Source organism: Eutrema salsugineum, unplaced genomic scaffold (genome assembly GCF_000478725.1).
Source record: "Eutrema salsugineum unplaced genomic scaffold, Eutsalg1_0 scaffold_2, whole genome shotgun sequence".
In the NCBI taxonomy this organism is placed as follows: Eukaryota; Viridiplantae; Streptophyta; class Magnoliopsida; order Brassicales; family Brassicaceae; genus Eutrema; species Eutrema salsugineum.
In genome coordinates, this window is record NW_006256829.1 from 12407701 (window position 1) to 12427315 (window position 19615).

A 19615-nucleotide genomic window follows, 5' to 3' on the forward strand; every position below is an offset into this window, starting at 1 on the left:
ACAAAGTTCAATTTCTATAAGTTCTTCTTGCAAGTAAGAGATTCTGAATGATTTCATTATCAACTAATTTAGAGATTAAAAAAAAACAAAATTACAGAAAACCCTCCTAAGCAAACAATACCATCACTCACCCAGTAATAGTTAACTGGCTGAGATTATTTCTCAGAAAGTTGTTGATCAGTTCACCTGAAACTTCAACCATGGTGAAGTTATCGTCTAGAGAAGATCAGGAATTATATGAAGTTGTCTCTATCTATTATATAAATGTACTGAGCTTACCCTCTTCTGGTGTGAGCCCATATGTATCCCTCCCTTCTGAAGAGCCTTTTGCAAGAAGTGACTCGCCTTCATAAACTGGAGATCCTAAGCTGCACACATTCCTCACCTTCATTCTGGGTTCGTCATCATCATGATGACACATATTACTACTTCCAAAGAATCTTGCATCAGAGACTTATTTTTTTTTTTGATAAAAGATAGAGATAAAAGTCTGAAGAGCATTTAAGAAACCGATACCCAAAAACGAAACGAAACAATGCATACACCTCTGAAATACCTAGACGTAGATGGCTGAGAAGAAAAAACAAATGGTCAGTTCAAAGACGACCTTCTGAGTAGCAAAAGTAAAGGAACGTCTGAAGGTAGTTACCTACAACAATCAAACAACCAAAAAACGATCAGTTCCATCGATAATAAGTATAAATAATTTAATACCTAGACAAAGATGACAGAAAAAAAAAAACAAAAGAAACAACTGCTAATCCTAACCTAATTAAATTGTATATGAAAACACAGAAATAAGAGGAGGAGGGTGTGTTTTTTTTTTTTGGAAAACCTAGAACGGTGTTTGAACTCGGAATTTAGCCCAAAACAAATCTACAATACTAAACGACCCAATCTGTAAAGAAACTGAATTGTTGATGATAATTGGTATGATATTTTATGCAATTTTTAACAAACTTAATTTAAACCAGTTTAAGAGTGTTGACCAATTTTTTTTAATGAGGGGAGTTACTTATTATCAGATAAAATCATGTATTTAAATTTTTTTTTAATAGTACAACTTATATATTATAATCGTGCTTTTATATTTTAGATTTAAACAATTTTCTTTGTTTTTCTATTTTTTAAAATAAATTTAAAATAAATTCAAACGAAATTTTTACTTAGCTTATAATATATATGACATCATATGTATACGTATTTTAAAATTTGAGAAATGTTTACTCCAGGTTAATCCAAAATTCTCTAGAAAATATTTACTTTACATTTAGAAAGGAATTTCCAAAACAAGTACTTTAACATGTTTTTGAAACAAATAAAAAAAAAATTTGAAACCAAAAAACACTTTTCAACCGTAGAAGACTAAATAGATTACAAAAATTTAACATACTTTTTGGCACTAAAAAAAGTAATTTCTCCTCTAACTACAAATTTCAATTGATTCATAATTTCCGTTCGTAGATTTTATTATGGATGTTGCATTAATAGTCTCATCACAGTTGTATCCTGAGATTCCAAAAGTCGCTTCATACGGTCACACAATACCGGCGATTTATTGAGTTAAGAAAAGAGATCATAGCTCAACTCCGTGCTTCGTCTGTTTTCAATCGTTTTTCAAAGTCTCGATTTTTTCGCTTTTCTTAAATAAGCATTTATTTTATTGTTATTTATTTTCGTGATTTCAATCTGGATTTTCACTACAAAAGTTCCTTTGCTATTTGGGTTCTTGTAATGAAAAGAAAAAACAAAAGAATGGTTTTGAAGTGAAAAGATTTTACAGCTGAAGTGAATCCATCTTCTTGCAGTCAGATTGTATTGCTAGAATATCACCTAAAGACGGGTCGCTGCTTGGATGAATACTGCTTCCCGAGTTAAGGTTTTGTTTCTTGTTCACGTCCCATTTTTAGATGAATCAGTGTACTAATGGCACTGATCTGGTTCCTTTCCAGGCAATGATTGTTGAAATCTGGATATTTAGAGGATTTTTGCTCCTTTTTCCCCTTAAACCATATATCTCGTTTTTATGTTCCTTGCGTACAAATCAGTTGGCCCTCCGTTACAATGTCTTACTTTCTTCTCCAGGACATAGCATGAGATGGCGAAAAACAACGCCTCGTTGGTAACTTCGCTTGGGTCTACTACTCATAACTTTTTATATTTGATTTGATTTTGGATCGACAGCATGAACTGGGAAGTTATGGCCAAAACTCTACCAAATCAAACTGAAACCCGCTTCGGGAAAAGCAGATTGAACGACAATGTTTGTATGCAGGGCCGGCCCAAAGTGATTTGACGTCTAAAGCGTCCGGTAAAAATGATGCCCTTAATCGAAATTTTGTTTTGCAGCATATTTTTAAATATATATTAAAATAATATAAAATATCATTGAAACATAATTTGTTTTGAAAAATTTTAATTTTTTAAACTTAAAATCGATTTTTTAAAAACTCAGAATCGATTTTTTTAAGCACAGAAACGAATTTTTGAAGTCCAGAACGATTTTTTTAAACTAAAATCGATTTTTTTAAGCTCAAAATCGATTTTTTGAAGCCAAAATCGATTTTTTATAAAATATTTGATAGGGATAATGACTCTTATTTATAGACAATTTTTCCTTCCCATTTTTTAATCTTGGTAGATGTGGGATAAAATTTTTACACATACTTATAAAAAAATTTGGGCTTTTTTTGTTGCCCCAAAAATTAGAGCCTTATGGTTGCCCTGAAGCAATTGGTGTGGGCCGGTCCTGCTTGTATGTAAAAACATCATTGGTCACTAAACAGAATAGATAACAGATGATGTTGACTTTAGGGTTATATATTTCAATATTTTTTTTGCATAGGGACTTAACTCAGGTGTTCAAATTTCAAAACTATTTAGAAGTACTCAATCTTATTCATTTAATTTCTCAGCAAGTTAAAAAGCAGAGGAAATGGATTGAAGTTTCAAAGGAATAATTGAAAATATGATGTCTAGAAAAAGAAAAAGAGAAATATTTGTATCGATTTTATGGTTTTGACTTCCTTTTTGCTAACTTTAAAGGTGGGAATTAAAAAAAAAATGATCTTTAAAAATACATTTATGAATTATTTATTGGATCCGTCACCGAAATAACTAACTTTTGAGAAATTTTTTAAAATACCATATACAGTACCTCTTATCAAAACTATCCAACTTAAAAATTCAATCAAAAATACCATCCTATTAATTACACTTTTACTATTATACCTTTTAATGAAATGAACTTACACTATTACCTTCAACTCTTTCATGCCGCATCAGCCTTAAAATAATCATTAGCAACATCTTCATCGCCATCATCATCCTCAACAACAGCAACCAATAAGATTAAGGAACCTAAACGCTCATGTGTTTAGTCAAAATCTTCTCCACAATTTATAACCCCATTTATAAACCCTTATAAAAACCCATACGTATTTATAAAATCAATTATAAGACTTTATAAACCCTATCAACAATTTGATTTTGTTAAACATCGAGAGATACTTTCCTCAACAACAGCAACAGATGGACACAAAACTCTCTAATCACAAAAATCTTGGTTTTGAAAGTTTTTGTAAAAAAAAAAAAATAGGAAAAATTTATGTTTTTTTATGAAACTTTTGTTGTTTACTATCATTTTTATTTATTTTGGATATTGTAAATTATTACAGATTTTGTATAAAATTTGGACGATGATATTATTAATATTTTGTGAATTGTGATTTTTTTGTTTTTATACCACTTCTGGGCTTCGTATTGCTACACACGACACTAGGCTTAGACGAAGTGTCTTAGCGAGGAAGCCCAAGACTGGACGCTCTTGCTCACCTAAGCGCACGTCACAATCAAAATCTGTGAAAATTCCACAAAACAGAGGTCCCTTGAATAAGTTCCAGAGAATCTTAAAGTATCAGAAAATGATTTGTTCGAAGTAGATGTGGAAAGGGAAAAGAGATACAAAACTCTCTTATTGGAAGCCTGTGAAGCGGAGGATGATGATCAAATGAAGAAGTTTGCAGCTGCTTTATTGGCCTTTGATAAATATAATGCTTGAAAGAAGGAATCCCAGAGCAGAAGAGCTAAAGTTGTAGGATTTAGGTATGAAATTGACGAGGCCACAAGAAGAGCTGTGTGTGAGGCAAGTTAAGTTTTTTGAAAAAAAATTATTAAAGTTTAGTTTATTTAAATTATGTTGTTATGTTGTGGTAGGGTTTTATTCGACCAAGAAAAAAAGTTGTATTTTGTTTTATTTAATTAAATTCATTAATTAAGTTGACTAGACTGCAAATATCCAAAACCGTTATTCCAAAACAATAAAAGAAAAAGCAGACAATTTAAAATTTGAAAAAAAAAAAACTGAAAATGTGAAGCTTTTGGCTTACAAGTTACAACATTAAACTCCAAAATATACATCATTGCAAAAAAAAAAAAAAACATATGTAATTAAAATCTCCTTCACTACACTACAAGAAAACATGCCGAAAACCTACGGAAAATATCGTCAAAAAAACGTAGGAAACAGCCCTTTCTTATCAAATTCCTACGAAATTTTGTCATAGGAAATCGGCCGTCGGAAATTGTAAAACGTAAGAAAATAGTAGGAAATTTCCTACGAAAATGTTGGTAGGATAGTTTTTCTACGGAAATTTTAGTAATACTTTCCTACCAAATTACTATCATTTTCTATCGATTAGTGTTCTTTCCAATTTCCTACGAAACATCACTTACCTATTTCTTACGATTTTTTTTACTAATCTTTTACTACTAATTTCTTACCAATTTCCTACCAATATAATTTTATAAAAATAAAAAACTAAATTAATATCGGAAATTGAATTTAATTTAAAATACAAATTAATTATAAATTTGATTAATGAAATATATACAAAAAACAAAATAAATTCTTTAATTACTATGAGCCTAAAATTTGACTAAATAATTATTAAGTAGAGGGAGAGAAGGTGAAGACTCTTATTTATAGAGCAACTTCTTCACCCAAATTAACTTAGATTGTCGATGTGGGACAAAATTCCTACGATTTTTTCTACAAACTCTATTACGTAGAAAATCCGTAGAAAATTTTAATTTTGGTCTTTTTATAGTGCAGTTTCTTCATCTAAATTCTTAACTTTTCGATGTGGGACAAACAAAAAGACATCTTTTCTTACAAAATTCCTACGATTTTTTTACAAATAATATTTCATAGGAAATCCATAGGACAATTTCCTACGAAATTTCCACCAGTGTAACAGTCAATTGGATCCTACAACTTTCCTACCAAATTTTGACCGTATTTTCTACGAATATAAATTTTGTAGGTTATTGGTTGGATATCTCCTACCACTTTTTGACATTTTCTTTTCGTAGGAAATTTCTTACCTATTTCCTACCACTTTTATTTTTCGTCATAATTGCGTAAAAAATTGGTGAAAAATATTCCTACCAAATACATTCGTAGGAATTTTCGTAAGAATATGGCATGTTTTCTTGTAGTGCTACACTCATCAAAACGTCTCTTAACTCTTACAAGTTAAAATCACAAATGGAAAGTCCTCCGCTTCCGCCGGAGACAGAGGCCTACGAGGATAGCTGAATTCTTTAGGAAGTACTTTACTAGCTTAGCTTCAACAATATACTGGATCGGGGCTATGAATGCAACAAACTCGAGAGACGATAGCAAACACTCAGATTTCCGGTCAGTAGCCAGTCCGGCAGTCCCCGATTATTTTTCATATATATGATGTGTAAATGCTTTTATCGACAATAAGAGTGAATACTAATTATCATGAAAAGTCTCTTGTTAAGGAGTGATGGATCGTCTACACTATATCGGATTTGATACTGCATTAAGTGGTGTCCTTTGTATTCTTTCGCCAATATAACTGGCTCATGTGCGCTTGATTCAAATACATTGCTGGTGATTATATACTAAAGGTGAAAGTTTATCCTCTTTCGTCTATGCAGTTACTAACAAGCTGGTGGCGGATCCAAAAAAAATTTAGTTGGGGGCATAAATTATTAGTTGGAGGCAACTTTTTTATTTTATCACTAAATTGAATTTATTTTAATTGAATTTGTCTAAATATCTAAAAAAAAAAAAGAGTAGGGTGCACTTGACCCCACTACTTTACTAGATCCGCTAGCATACAGTGAGATATAATGAAGTCAAGCATATTAATGGAGAATATGGCTATTACGTGTAGAGAAAGATATTGTATGTAGAAAAGTCAAATTGGGCTCTGACCTGCGGGTTCAGCCCAAGTAGAACCGCAGCGGTGCGGGCTTGGCTTCCATAAAATTTGTCCAAATAAAATGTGGGTTTCACGGTCCAAACCTGTGTGGAAGTTGGGTTTTGCGGCTCGGGTCAGAGTGGATCTACGGGTTTGCAGTCCAACCCGCCGAATTTAATTTTTTTTTTTTGTAAAGCTCGAAAAGTGAAGTATTTTGTCATCTTTAATCGGTGGATTTCAAAGTAGTCGTTTCATGGAGTGAATCAAAGCCTAGTGGAGTCATACAATTCAGCTATTGGGCTTTGTGATAGCTTCTTTTCAACGAGATCAAAGAATCATCAAACTAGTATGTGTTTTACATTCAATTCGATTCAGATTCTGTGATTGGATTTTGAATTTGGAAGAAAATCTGGTCGTTGTCTTCTAAACCAAGAGCTAGTATTTTTTTTAGGGTTTCAATTTCAGTTTAATGTCATAAGTTTACTTTTTTTTTTAATTCATCTGTATTCTTCTTATAAGATTTTAAAAAAGGAAAAAAATGAGATTGATCAAGTGTTGGTTTTGCTCATCGACTATATCATGGAAGTGATTTTTATTTTGTCCACAGTGCAAAGGTAATTTAGTATCACTTAAATCTTGAATTGATAAATAGTTTTGCTTGAGAATCACATTAGTTTGCACGCTGGACTATCAAATAAGCTTTGTTCATCTATTTTTCTTTGATTTTATATGTGAATGTCTTGTTGCTTGTATCTTGATGGTTTTGTAGCTTAAATTACCAGTTTTGATGTGTATCATTATTTGTAATTCATTTATTTGATTTTTAAAATTAAGTGTCTATTCTTACAGTTTAATTGATTTTTCAAATTTTATGGCATCTTCGGGCTAGAAGTTTTGTATAAGAGGTTTATCAAATTTGTTTATTTGTTCATCGAATTTACTTTGACTAGAATTTTCTTTAGTCTTGTTTCTTTTGCATATTGTGATTCAGTTACGAGCAAAACTTTATTCTCCTCTTGCAGATTTTCTGGTTCTACAAGTTTAAATGTCATAAGAACTTTCAAAAGAAGAAGATAAGTATGAATTTGCGGGTTAGCCCGCAAAACCATAAAATATAGGCGGGTCGGACTTAGACACATCAATTTAGGACCGCAGCTCATGATGGGTCAGCTCGCTAAATCCAAAAAAAATTAAAACCGCATAAAATCAGGCTATTTGGATGCGGATTGACCTGTTTAACATCTCTGTATAAAGCCAAACTTGATACGCTAAGTTACATTCTCTTCTTTCTTCTACTTTGGGATTTTTTTTATAAAAAACTTTACTTGATCGCAGAATGTTTTGTTTATTGTTATGATACTGTTCACTTGCTAATTGGGTTCTTGTAATCAAACTTAGAGCATGTTCTACGGGAACGCTTCACAAGAGTGCTTATGTGTTTTTTTTAAAAAAAAAAAGAAATAATCCAATTAATACAATAATGAAAGAATCAACGTTTAAAGAAAAGGTTTAAACTCCGCTGCTTATGAAACAGGTGTCAAAATAATAGTTAAATAGTAGTTAAGTATCTCTTTAGAGTTGCTCCATTAAACATGGTCTAATTAAGCCCATATATACATGTCCAATTACTTTTCCTATATTTTACGACTCTCAATATTTTTACTAACTCCATTCGATCTTCGACTTTTTTTTTTTTTTTTTTTGGAGCGAGAGAGATTTCCCTTAAAAACCCTAAATTATACAGCCAAGACACCATCTTCTTCAAACTCGATGAAGAAGAGAAAAGAAAACTCGATGAAGAACTGAAGAAGAGAAAGCAAAACTCGGATCACCTTCCAATGGATATCATCCTCGAGATACTATCGAGATCGTCTGCTAAGTCAGTCGCTACGTTTGGTCTCGCATCCAAGTTCTACGCGTCCATGCTTAGCCGTCCAGATTTCACTGACTTGTTCCTCACCAGGTCCTCGACTCGGCCACGTCTCTTATTCGCCGTGGAATATTACCGTGAGTGGTGGTTCTTCTCATCGCCTCAGCCGCAGAATCCAGATAAGAAGCCTCGTTTTGCACTTGACGCCGATCTTCAGATGGTGTTCCCTGGCAACAGATGCCCAAAAATCTCTGGGCCTGTCTCTGGCTTGGTCTTATTCCCAAGTATTCGGTTCTCAAAGAAGGATAAATCAGTTGAAGTGCCAGTGATATGTAACCCTAGCACGGGACAGAACCAGACATTACCTAAACTGACAAGGATAAGCACTTGGACTAGCTTTTTAGGATATGATTCGATTGGCAAACAATACAAGGTACTGACCATAAGCACTTCGCTTCGTGGCTCACGAAAGGAAGAGGGGCAGATTCTGACATTACCATCAACTGGAAAATTGTCATGGAGGAATATCAAATTACTTAACCATTATCCTACAAGTGAAGGGATATGCATCGATGGGGTTTTGTATTACCAAGCTTGCATAACCATTGAAGTGGAAAAGATAGCTTGCTTTGATGTTAGGCATGAGGAGCTTAGCTTTCTTAATTATCCACGCGCTAGGTATCCATCTTATTCAAGTAGTACTAAACTGATAAATTACAAGGGTAAACTAGGCGTGATTAGTTGGCATTGGGAAGGTCCAGATTATATAAAGCCTATATGTGGCCTTAGGTTGTGTTTGTGTATCCTAGAGGATGCCAAGAAACAAGAATGGTTGCAACTTAAGTACACTTTTCCGGCAAATGTAGTGGTTGAGGGCGATGTTTCACTCGCTGGAGTGACTACTACTGGTGAAATTATTTTTTCCATGGACTATACATCTAAATGCTTCTTTGTTTTCTACTTCAATCCCGAAAGGAACACTCTAACAAAAGTAGGAATCCAAGGTTTTGGTGGGTGTTGTGCTAAAGTTTACACCTTTGTAGACTATACAGAAGATCTCAAGTTTATGAAATAGAGTCTTGATTAGTTTTGTCTCAAGTTTGCAGGTTTTCTGTGAGCTCTTTTATTTTGTTGGCTTGCCATTTTTCTTCTCCATGTTTTCTTCTCGAGCCCCCAGTTACAGTATGTTGCACGTTACTTTGAAAGCAAAATAATGTTTGATCCTAGAGAAGGGTTTCACTTTCCTATTGGCCCACTTAAGCAGTTTTCAAAAAAAAAAAATGTTTAAAAACGAAGTATAGATTATTTTCTCTTAAAAACTATATACTAACCCACACTGAATTGAACCACATTTAAATTGACATGTTGGATATTAAATTATTATCCACTTCTTATATGCACTAGTAGTGTTGGGCATGCACGGCCGAACAACTATTTTGAGCAAAACATTGAAATTGCACGTACGCCATTTATCCTTTTTAGCGATAAAGAACTGTTGAAGTGCAACTGGTGCAGTAAACGCACAAGTTGTATTTGTGAGGTATTCTGTTTCTTTGCAAGTGTGTTGAGACGGAAACTTAGAAAACAAAAAAAGGTTATTCACTTGTATCAAACAATTTTGAACATGTTGGATTGATTTCTGTAACTCTAACCTCTAATAGAGATGTTTCCAACACTGATAAAAAAATGGAGATTGTCAGATTGGTATTGGCATTGGTAAAAAAATTTGGTCAAAATATAAAGGAATAAAATATCACTGTGATTGAAGAAAGAGAGTAAGTGGAAATGGAGATACGCAGGTATCGAGGTTGATGGCAATCTCCAACCTCTGATCTGCCTTGGCTATATGTTTGTCTTAAAGCGCCAATAATTTGTAACAATACTGAGGATAAAAAACAAAGGAACTAAAGCTTTTACAGCTATAGTTTGCACGAATTCACAGTAGTTTCACTGTTTGAAAAGTGCTCTTTTTCCATTCAATAATTTTAACAAACAGCCCCCACATGTAAGAGTTAAAGTCGGAAACTCACTTTTTATGCGCACAATATAACAAACACGCCTTCACTTGCAAATCTGTGGAGGCAAAGAACAAAGGGATGGAGAAAGAAGGCAAGTCTCATGTGAAAAGAGGATTGTGGAAACCTGAAGAAGACATGATATTGAAAAGCTATATCGAGACTCATGGTGAAGGAAACTGGGCAGATATCTCTCGTAGATCCGGTTCGAACCAAAAATTCCTCCCAAAAAAAAAACATCAAGTTGGAATTTTGGGAGATTAGAAAAATTTGTTTTCTTGTTTGTGTGTGCAGGATTGAAGAGAGGAGGGAAAAGCTGTAGGTTGAGATGGAAGAATTATCTAAGACCAAATATCAAAAGAGGAGGCATGTCACCTCAAGAACAAGACCTCATCATTCGCATGCATAAACTTCTGGGAAACAGGTATGGATATTCTCCTTTTTCCACCATTGATTCTCCTCTCATCACTTTATTTTAGCTATTTAATTACTATACTTCTTCTTTTCTACCACCAGATGGTCGTTGATCGCTGGTCGCCTTCCAGGTCGCACTGATAACGAAGTCAAAAACTACTGGAATACCCATTTGAACAAGAAATCCAGTTCCAGGAAACAGAATGCACCTGAATCAGTCGAAGCCACTCCTTTCATTGATAAGCCAGTTATGTCTACAGAAGAAGTGAGAAGAAGCCATGGAGAAGGAGGAGAAGGAGAAGAGGAAGTGGACACTACCTGGATGAACCGCATAGGATCTCCCTTGCCTCTCATTACTCACTACCCAGACACTCTTGTGTTTGACCCATGTTTTGCCTTCACTGATTTCTTTCCTCTGCTTTAGGACGGACTTCCCTTGATTTATATCTCGAGGGATGAATTCTTGCATAGACTTTGCGAATCATATTTGCTTTTAGTTATACAATTAACATTGAGGGAGGGACGTAGTCTACGCAAGAATTAACCATGAGTTGTAATAAGCCCTGATTCATCAAAAATCCTATTCTTACCTTATCATCAACTCCATTACAATACCTGTCCCTAACTATTTTCGACTCCAGGGTATCTATCAAGTGAATGAAACAAAAATGCATATGTCGATTGAATTAATAACTGTCTGTAAAAGCAATCCAAATTTTGGTAACATGTCCTGAAGAAAAAGGAAAGGTGTACTACTTACAAAACATCATCGTCCTGAGGATATAAGATACCTTCATCAAGGGGTAAAGAAGGAGGGGTTCCTGGAGGGATACTAGCAGCACCATTTTCACCAGCACATATGCAAAGTGCTTCGGCATCTCTGACTGTCGAATCGAGGTCGATATGCCCAGAGAGCTCATTGATGAACTTTAAGAGAGTGTCGAAATCCATCTGTTCTCCCATTATCTTGCTGCGACATCGCTTCAGGATCGCCACACAAACGTATAGGTGAAGGTGTTCCGTGAGGTACTGGGTCCATAACACCTCCCATAGCTGCATTGTCTTCTCGTACTCAAACTCCCTGAGACATGTACATTGCCAACAGAATTAAAATATAACACAATAACAAGATTTCTTTTTTGGGGAAAAAAAAACAATATTGGGGCTTCTCGTAATTCACATTCAAAGCGTGATGGAAAACTGTTTTCAGATATTTTCAACTGAAGGAGGAAAGAAAGGAAGAAACAAACCTTTTAAACTGTATCAGGATCCAGCGGAAACAGAAGAAGTAATTCAAGCAGTCATTCTGCTTAAAGTAATTATGCAGTGGGCTATCGAGCAACTCCACCAGCTGTAAGACAGTGAACATGAAAAGGCTCCAGATTCAGATCCCAATATTGATGCTGAATGCTATTAGAAAGGAAGAAATTCAAGATTTAAACTGTAGAGGTGTTCTCGAGAAATAATTAGAGACCTTTGAGAGTGCAAAGAGCTGAGTATGCATCCCATTCTGATCACGGTTAAAGTTGGGTCCAAGGCGCTCCATCAGTGCCACAAAACACCAAAATGTTTCTGATTCATCCCCCATCACGAACAAGATAGGAGACAGATAATCACTCATCCCCTAACAGCCAGAATAACATTTGTCAGTTAAGCCACGCAGTAGGAAAATTCAACGCAAAAGCTAGAAATAGAAGATTGTCCAAGGACTCCTACTTATACACTGAGTGGGAACACCCGATACAAATATATGGAAACATAACAGTAAGGACACCCCCAACTCGTAGTTCAGTACCTGGCAGTAACCCAGGTCAAAATTGTAGAAGGAGTAGGTCAATAGGATATCACGCATGCTATTGACATTCAAGTTGTCATCCCCTTCATAGTATTCAAATGCCCTATCAGTTCTTACCTTCAAAAGAAAGAAATAAACAAGGAATTTAGCTCAAATGAAATTTCACGAGGCACACCGCGTCAATCAATATTCTCAAACTCTTCTTACCACATCTTTATCTATCAGCCCCTTTCTCTCCCGATATTTTGTGAACCTTTTTGCTTGTTCAGGAGAGATGCTCTGTCAAAAAGAAGAAATATTTGTTAAGAGTGCATCGAACATGAGGGAAATAAGCTATTCTAGGAACACCTCAGTTTTATTTAGCAAGCTCAGACATCATCCTGCCAAGGAACTACATAACCAACCAAGGAATTTAGAGAAGATGTGAAATGACAATGAACGAACCTGCCACTGCTGTTTCAATGTTGCATATTCCATCCGTTTGACAGCTCGAAGATATTCTCTCTCTGCATATGTCGAGTCATATGCATAATACCCCAAGAGAAAGGGCCAGACCTATAAAGGTGATCCTAAGTTATAATTGTGCATGCCTAATTATAACATTCATCAGAAATAGAAAAATTAACCTCTCTTCGCAATTGGTGCTCAATGCCTCCATAGAAAACTCTCTCTCTAAGAGCTTTTGATTCCACAACTCGCCCTTCAGAATCCAAGAATGCTGTGAACTGAGAACCCAGAGAAGGTTTGAATTTAATGCAAAGATGAAAAGAAAATAGAAAATCTATGACTACACCCTTAGCAAACAATGAAGCAAAACATATTCTATAACAGGGTAGACATATTTTGTCAATATTTTAACTTCACCACAATGCTTGGTGATATGTCATTTCTTCTCTACCATTTAGTAAAAAATTTCCCCTCCAAACGTTCTCAACTTTGGAAAATTGCAGAATTCAAAAGTGCTTACCTCTTTAGAACCCATCGGTGGCTGCCTTGGTTTTCCCCACACCAAACTCAACTTGTTAAACTGCAATGAAGGAACAGTTAAACGCCATAATCTATAACAAATTCATAAGTTCCATATTTTACATGTACGTGCTATTACGAGTGGTCAGTAAATTAGTTCCAGATACTTGCTGTTAATGAAGAATACACATCATTCCATCCGAAAATGTTTATACTGTGATACAAGGTGAAGCATCCATACATATTGCAGAAGTGATTATCAACTAAAGCTGAGCATTTAAATCTATGCCTACATTTACAAATTGATTGCCCTAGAATGAAAATGAACTTTCAGAGCTATGTTTCCAACAAACTTTAACAACCACAAGAAAAAGTGCAGTTACTAAACTAGGCCCTAGTACCTAGGTAGTGTTTCAAATAACTGAAAGTAGACGCACTGAAATACATGCACAAGTTCATCCATAGAACACTCTATAGATCGAATTATGCCCGTAAGGATGACTATAATACCTTTGTCCTGGTGATTGTCAATCGGGTATCCATAATGAATCATAGACAAGGGAAACTTTTTTTAAGATGTATGGAATTAAGTCGTACTAGTATGACTTTCACCCCCCCCCCCCCCCCACATTTAAGATAAATGACAATCTATCAAAAAAGACGAAAGAAAACTAGACGTTGTATTATGAGGCAAAAGGAAGATTCCCAAGATACGGATATAATTTCCACCAACATGCTATGCTTATAACAAAAAATGAAAAAGGAAAATGACCCTCACCTCTAAGGGATCAGCAGGGACATCAACGGTAATAGGAATTTCTTCATCATTGAGATGGTCCTTTTCGGGGTAACTATGAGGGCCTTCATGATCTTTTTCCTCAGCAATATTTGACAACTTTTCATCATAATTATGCACGGGTTGGTTATTCCATCTCTTGTCAACCGAACCAAAGCCATTGTTCTCAGAAAACAACTGAGTGGTTGTTTCTCGAGCAAACTTAGTAACCAGAGAAAACTTCTCTAGAAGATGAATTGAAAGATCACGAGTAGGATCATGATTCTTGTGCTTTCTCGGTCCATACTGCGAAAATCTAGAAACTCTGTTGTCAACACCTGCACTTGTTCTCCCTTGATTATTATCATTAGAAGATCCTCCGTCTGATGGGTATGTCGATTGTCCACTTGCAACAGGCAGTGAACTTGGAAGCTCCAATGAAGAAAGAGTCCTCTGTCGGATATAATCATAATATGTATAAGGTCATAAGAAAAACCAAAATCATTACTCCAGCCAGCATAAGATGATTTGATATTTTTACCTGCAAAGGACTCTGGAAATCATTGACAAGGAACACATTTGCATCTTCTGCCGACCTATAAAAAATTAAGATTATGTAAGACAATATTATTTGTAACATAGCTAAGCAATGACTCATCCAGCTCCATACGATAATAAACTTTGGTCGTCCACAAATTTTCATACCAGGTCTCCCCTATGAGTAAGTAACAAAAACTATAAAAGCCGTCTGAAAGTAACAATACATTGTGCATCCCTAAACTACTTCGATACAGTAAACCCACAGATATAAAGACATGCTTTCTATAAATAAGCATAAAAATACATGCCATAGACAAAAATCTCAGATCAGACACAAACCTTGCAAGAAAAACATGTTGCTTCACTATGGCCAGAAACTCCCTGACTCCTCCATTGTAGAAATACAGAGGCGGAAATGCCAGTCCTGCAGGTCATTTCAAACGCTTAAAATTCTCTAAATCATTCGTCTTGTAGAGATGGGGAAACGAGAATCATATCCCATTGACCAGTGTCAAAACCCACTAGGAAGACCACAGACTTTTACCAGTCATTTCATAGATCATTTTTACTAATTTCAGTTCCAAATATCTTAATAAGTGAAAGAACAGTCGTTTGTAAAACAAAAATATGGATGTAACCATTTTGATTTCATTGTTGACGCAATTGATCATCCCAAATAGTGATTCAAGATTTTCATTTATGAATATATCTCAACGAAAGCAACAGCCAGAGGTTTTACTTACCAGAAGACAGCACAACAATTACATACTGCCATCCGAGAGCAGGAGTGTGTCGCCTGATGGACCTCACTTCTGTGAATGGAACTGCTGTGATGGTATAAAGACTCCTATCTAGAAAAGATAGAGAAACTAAGAACAACGTTAAGACATTTTCTTCAATACCAAAATATACTAATTTAGTTAAAGAAATCCTGCTTACCTTTCTCTGATAGCTTTGCGTTTGAGGTTTGTCCCTTGTACGGAATCCAAGACTAGCAATCACAGATTGAAAAAAAAAACACCAATATATCAAATGGAATCAGAACATTCTCTCAAGTAAGCAAACGAATACAAAATTATACATCAAGCAATCGATTCGTTTCCTTAATCCTTGTAACATATACATACATACAAAATCAAAGAGAGACTTCAAAAAAAGGAATAAAACAGAGTTGCAATGATTACCAGGAAGAGAACAGAATCTTGCTTAGTTAACTTCAATCTACCGCTAATCCTCTCCGATGCAAACTGTGTGGGATGAATCGCAACGTTATCCTTCAAATATATCAATTCAGCGCCTTCGTGCTCACTAGATAAACTTCTCTTCTCGCTGTCGCAACGCATCATACTAGCCGATCCCTAAACAAAATCAGGAGAGAAATAAAAACTAAAAATCAATACGATCAAATCCAAATCGAATAGAGAAAAACGAAAGAGCAACGAATACAAATTCACAAGTCAGGCGGAGAAATTTTGGATTGCGATTACGATCGACTTGTACAGAAATTGCGATTGAACAAAAAAATAGAACGAGGAGTCAGAAAAGCGAACTTGTAGTTGAGATGCAGCGTAATCGGCGTCGTCAGAGAGATCCTGAAGCTCCGATGCCTCCATACTCATGATTTCACGAGGAGAGAGGAGAGATAGAAGAAATCGATTACCCTCGAGACGAAGTAAAAAAACAGAAGAGCCTAAGGAAGCTACAAGCGCGTTGAGATTATTCTATTACGTGTGTATCTCCTACAATTTGCAGATAGAGAAGGGTTTCACTTGCAAACTAACCTCCTTTTTTATATATATTAATCAACTTTTTTTTGTTTGTGTGTTTTATAAGTACTTTTATAATTGTTGATTTAATGCACATGATTTATTAGTGCACAACTCTAATACATCAGATCTGAAATATGAAATTTGTGGTATTGAACATTCTAGTTCTACAATCGGAAAATTCGATGACTCTAATAGCATAAAAGTAAGTATGAACCTAATAACTTACCTCCAAAATTCATCTCAAAAGTGGAGATTTGTCTGACATTTATTTATTAGGCTAGAAATCTACTTTCTGACAATTCACGACTAGTATAAAGTATAAACCATTTTGATTAACTAGTGTTATTGAATATTTAACAATAAATATTGACAAAAGTTTCCCGCAATTTTGCTAAACTTACAAACGCTTATTGATGTAACTTCTATTGATCTTGCATATAGCATTCCGGTCAGAATTAGAGGTTCAACAATTTGTCTTCCTTGGTTGATCTGCTTGTGTTTCTAACTCGTGGCTCCAAAAATAATTATCAGAGCAATATAATGAGTTTCTGCAAAGGTATTATTAATCTTCAATAAATTGGATGTGATTGTTACAAAAAAATAATAATAATAAATCCGCTGTTGAGTGTTCTGTTCTATTGAAATTTTCAATTCGCAGTTGCGTCTCTATCTAGGAATGTTTTGTTATTAAGATTTTGTTTTGTTATCCATTTATTCTTGACTTATGGTTTGTTTGAGCTTATCTTTCAGGTTTTGGAAATATTTATATAGTATGCCGGTTTTTGGTTTTGGAGAATACATGTTTATTCTGCCAGCTTTGTTTTCAAAGAAATGTTTTTACTTCTGTCGGCTTTGTGTAAATCCATAGATTAGTTATGAATAAAACTCTTCTAGATGACCCAAAAAAAAAACAATTTGATTATTGATAGAAGTTTATAGAGTCAAAACGTTTTAGAAGGGAAACCTTTTAAAGAAAAATATCCACCGGATGACGCTATAATTAAAAACTTTTGTTGCCACATCGATGAATGATAAAGTTTCTGAGGTTTAATCAAAGGTCTAATGACTATTTATAAAAACGCTCAACTCAATCATACATGATTAAAGATTTTAAGTATGTTGATCAAATTAATATATGATCAACATAAAAAGCGATGCAATCCTCCGCTTGTTGCCTGAAATGAGGATCATATGAACGTTTGAATGACGAATAACGTGAATGTGAAGACATTCGAAGACATATCTTATCACATTTAGTTAAAAGATGGTTGGTTAGATACTGTTAAACTCATACTCTAAGCGCCAAATAGGTCACATAGAAAACAAAGACCCATATCAAAATAATCTTAAGAAGCATGGGAAATATGTAAAGTGTGCCAAGTCTTGCGAAAAGTGTGGCAAGTGTTGCAACAAGTGTGGCAAGTGTTGTAAAAAGTGTGGCAGCAAGAAGAATAAAACCAAAATATGTAAAAATGTAGTATTGTATTGTAAAATTATACTATTTGATGTGGACATCGACCCTAAGACCTTACCGGAGCTAATGTTATCAGTCTAAGACGGAGCTATGATACGCTCCAAAATTAAACAGTTCAGAAATAGATACAAAAGGGTCTTACACATCTTCATCAATTCACTAGAACCAGACGACCCGTTGTTACCTGACCTGAATGTCATATACGGCTTAAACGAACTTTGCGGCCAAACCGGGGCCGAACACTTGGGATCCAGGAATGACCCATCAGACGACCGAGTCTGTCAGGCCAAAATGGTTATCTCTCGACCAATTATTGATTTAAATGCTAATAGTCCGAACAGAATTTCATTTTCAGGTTTAAAACCTTGAAGAACTAAGGGATGACTTAAAAATAGCCGATACGCGAGAAACTTTGGCCGAGACGCGAGAGGTTTTAGCCGATAATTTTGATCCACCTCGGCAAGTCCAATTTGACGAAGGAATTTGTCGTACTGAACTTGGTATCACTCGACCAAAATCGCCAGCTGAATCCAACGCTCGAGACGGAAACAAGTTTGCCCGAGCGGATAATGAGATTGCCGAGCCCATACAAGATTTAGCCGATAATTCAAAGACACCCGGGCTAGAGCCACCAGACGACTTGGAAACCTCCAACAAAGATAAGATCTCTCGTCCAAGTCCATATTCTGAGGCTAACGAACGTGGAATCTTGTCCCACCAACGAGCAGATTTGGAGATGCTTCACAACACACCACCTGGACCCGAGAAAGGCCAAGAAGACCAAGGAAATAGGACGGAGCATCAAAAAGCTTGGGGACTTGAAGACAAGGACTTAGCTGCATTGGAAAAGCACTTAGAAGACTTTACAAGAAGGTTCCAAACCAAAGACACCACAGCCTCAAGCTCAGCCATCACAACTACACAAACGGCCAACCGGAGCTCTTCACACCAAGGTAAGCTTTTCAATTATTATATCGTCCTTGCAGGTGATCTCAGCCCCCACAACGACTAAGTATCACATCAAAACGGCACCAATAGTTTAGTTTCAAGAGTCTGTTGCAAACTTTCCATATTTGAGTTTAATGAAACGATGAGTTTATGTTTTAGGCGTCTAGGTTCATTTCTTGTAGTTTTACTTTAAACGTCCTGTTGTTTTGAGTCTTTCCATTTTTGTTTCGAGTCGAACCCTAGAAGGTTCAAGCTGACGGACTGTTTATAAAGTCCCACACGCAGCTTTGTAGTCTGCAACCTTTTTCCCATTATCAATAAAAGAACTAACTTTCTTCAAAGTTTCCTGAGAAGCGGCTTCTCAACTTGTTCATTGCTTCCTTGTGAGATTCAAGCAAGCGTGAACCCCTGCACCGTATCAGAGAGTAACCTCCCCTCTGTGTCGTGTATTCACTCCGCCAGCACACCACCTCCAGATCCCACACGAGAGGGCGACCGCCTGCGTGTCAGATCCCCATCTATCGACCATTCACCGAGCCAAAGAGAGGGCGACCGCCTGCTTTGTCTCACCACCACCGTGTTACCCGTGAGAACCCCCTGGTTCTTACATCATCTGGTATCAGAGCCGAAAGTTCTCCTTTCGGCTTTCTTACACTTATCCCTTTTATATATTTCTTGCTTCCGCATTCATAGATTGTTAGATCGGTTAGTTATTTAAGAGAAAAGTTTTTTAAAAAAAATTATATAACTCGTTTTGTTTCATCTCATCTCGTATTATTGCATTTTCGATTACATTAAAATAGAAAATTCAAA

At 35.5% G+C, this 19615-nt stretch overlaps 3 protein-coding genes across 3 annotated transcripts; 2 read left to right on the forward strand and 1 right to left on the reverse strand.

Moving 5' to 3' along the window:
• The first annotated feature begins 5654 nt into the window (after nucleotides 1-5654).
• On the forward strand, nucleotides 5655-9181 carry LOC18017687 (putative F-box protein At5g52620). The gene is made up of 2 exons (XM_006401740.2): nucleotides 5655-5701; nucleotides 7981-9181. The coding sequence occupies exons 1-2, from the start codon at nucleotides 5655-5657 to the stop codon at nucleotides 9179-9181; spliced, it is 1248 nt and encodes a 415-aa protein (XP_006401803.2).
• A 928-nt stretch (nucleotides 9182-10109) lies between these two features.
• LOC18017688 (transcription factor MYB82) lies at nucleotides 10110-11099 on the forward strand. Its single transcript, XM_006401741.2, has 3 exons — nucleotides 10110-10326; nucleotides 10416-10545; nucleotides 10638-11099. Exons 1-3 carry the CDS (start codon nucleotides 10203-10205, stop codon nucleotides 10957-10959), a joined length of 576 nt encoding a protein of 191 aa, XP_006401804.1. The 5' UTR covers nucleotides 10110-10202; the 3' UTR covers nucleotides 10960-11099.
• Nucleotides 11100-11193: 94 nt separating this feature from the next.
• On the reverse strand, nucleotides 11194-16365 carry LOC18017689 (GTPase-activating protein gyp7). The gene is made up of 15 exons (XM_006401742.2): nucleotides 16162-16365; nucleotides 15796-15969; nucleotides 15551-15602; nucleotides 15355-15462; nucleotides 14951-15035; nucleotides 14613-14667; nucleotides 14075-14524; nucleotides 13298-13357; nucleotides 12957-13055; nucleotides 12775-12885; nucleotides 12538-12609; nucleotides 12331-12447; nucleotides 12010-12159; nucleotides 11786-11886; nucleotides 11194-11616 (listed from the first exon to the last, which is right to left on the reverse strand). The coding sequence occupies exons 1-15, from the start codon at nucleotides 16228-16230 to the stop codon at nucleotides 11292-11294; spliced, it is 2028 nt and encodes a 675-aa protein (XP_006401805.1). The 5' UTR covers nucleotides 16231-16365; the 3' UTR covers nucleotides 11194-11291.
• Between the last annotated feature and the right edge of the window lie 3250 nt (nucleotides 16366-19615).

What these genes read in the sequence shown, in the direction of transcription:
- LOC18017688 (XM_006401741.2), top strand. Translation starts at nt 10,203, where the DNA reads ATGGAGAAAGAAGGCAAGTCTCATGTGAAAAGAGGATTGTGGAAACCT. An exon ending in AGATATCTCTCGTAGATCCG is followed by an intron (nt 10,327 to 10,415) that starts GTTCGAACCAAA and finishes TTGTGTGTGCAG; the next exon opens with GATTGAAGAGAGGAGGGAAA. An exon ending in CATAAACTTCTGGGAAACAG is followed by an intron (nt 10,546 to 10,637) that starts GTATGGATATTC and finishes TTCTACCACCAG; the next exon opens with ATGGTCGTTGATCGCTGGTC.
- LOC18017689 (XM_006401742.2), bottom strand. Translation starts at nt 16,230, where the DNA reads ATGAGTATGGAGGCATCGGAGCTTCAGGATCTCTCTGACGACGCCGAT. An exon ending in ACGCTGCATCTCAACTACAA is followed by an intron (nt 15,970 to 16,161) that starts GTTCGCTTTTCT and finishes GATTTTGTTTAG; the next exon opens with GGATCGGCTAGTATGATGCG. An exon ending in GGCTGATAGATAAAGATGTG is followed by an intron (nt 12,448 to 12,537) that starts GTAAGAAGAGTT and finishes TTTCTTTTGAAG; the next exon opens with GTAAGAACTGATAGGGCATT.
- LOC18017687 (XM_006401740.2), top strand. Translation starts at nt 5,655, where the DNA reads ATGAATGCAACAAACTCGAGAGACGATAGCAAACACTCAGATTTCCG. An exon ending in AGCAAACACTCAGATTTCCG is followed by an intron (nt 5,702 to 7,980) that starts GTCAGTAGCCAG and finishes TAAATTATACAG; the next exon opens with CCAAGACACCATCTTCTTCA.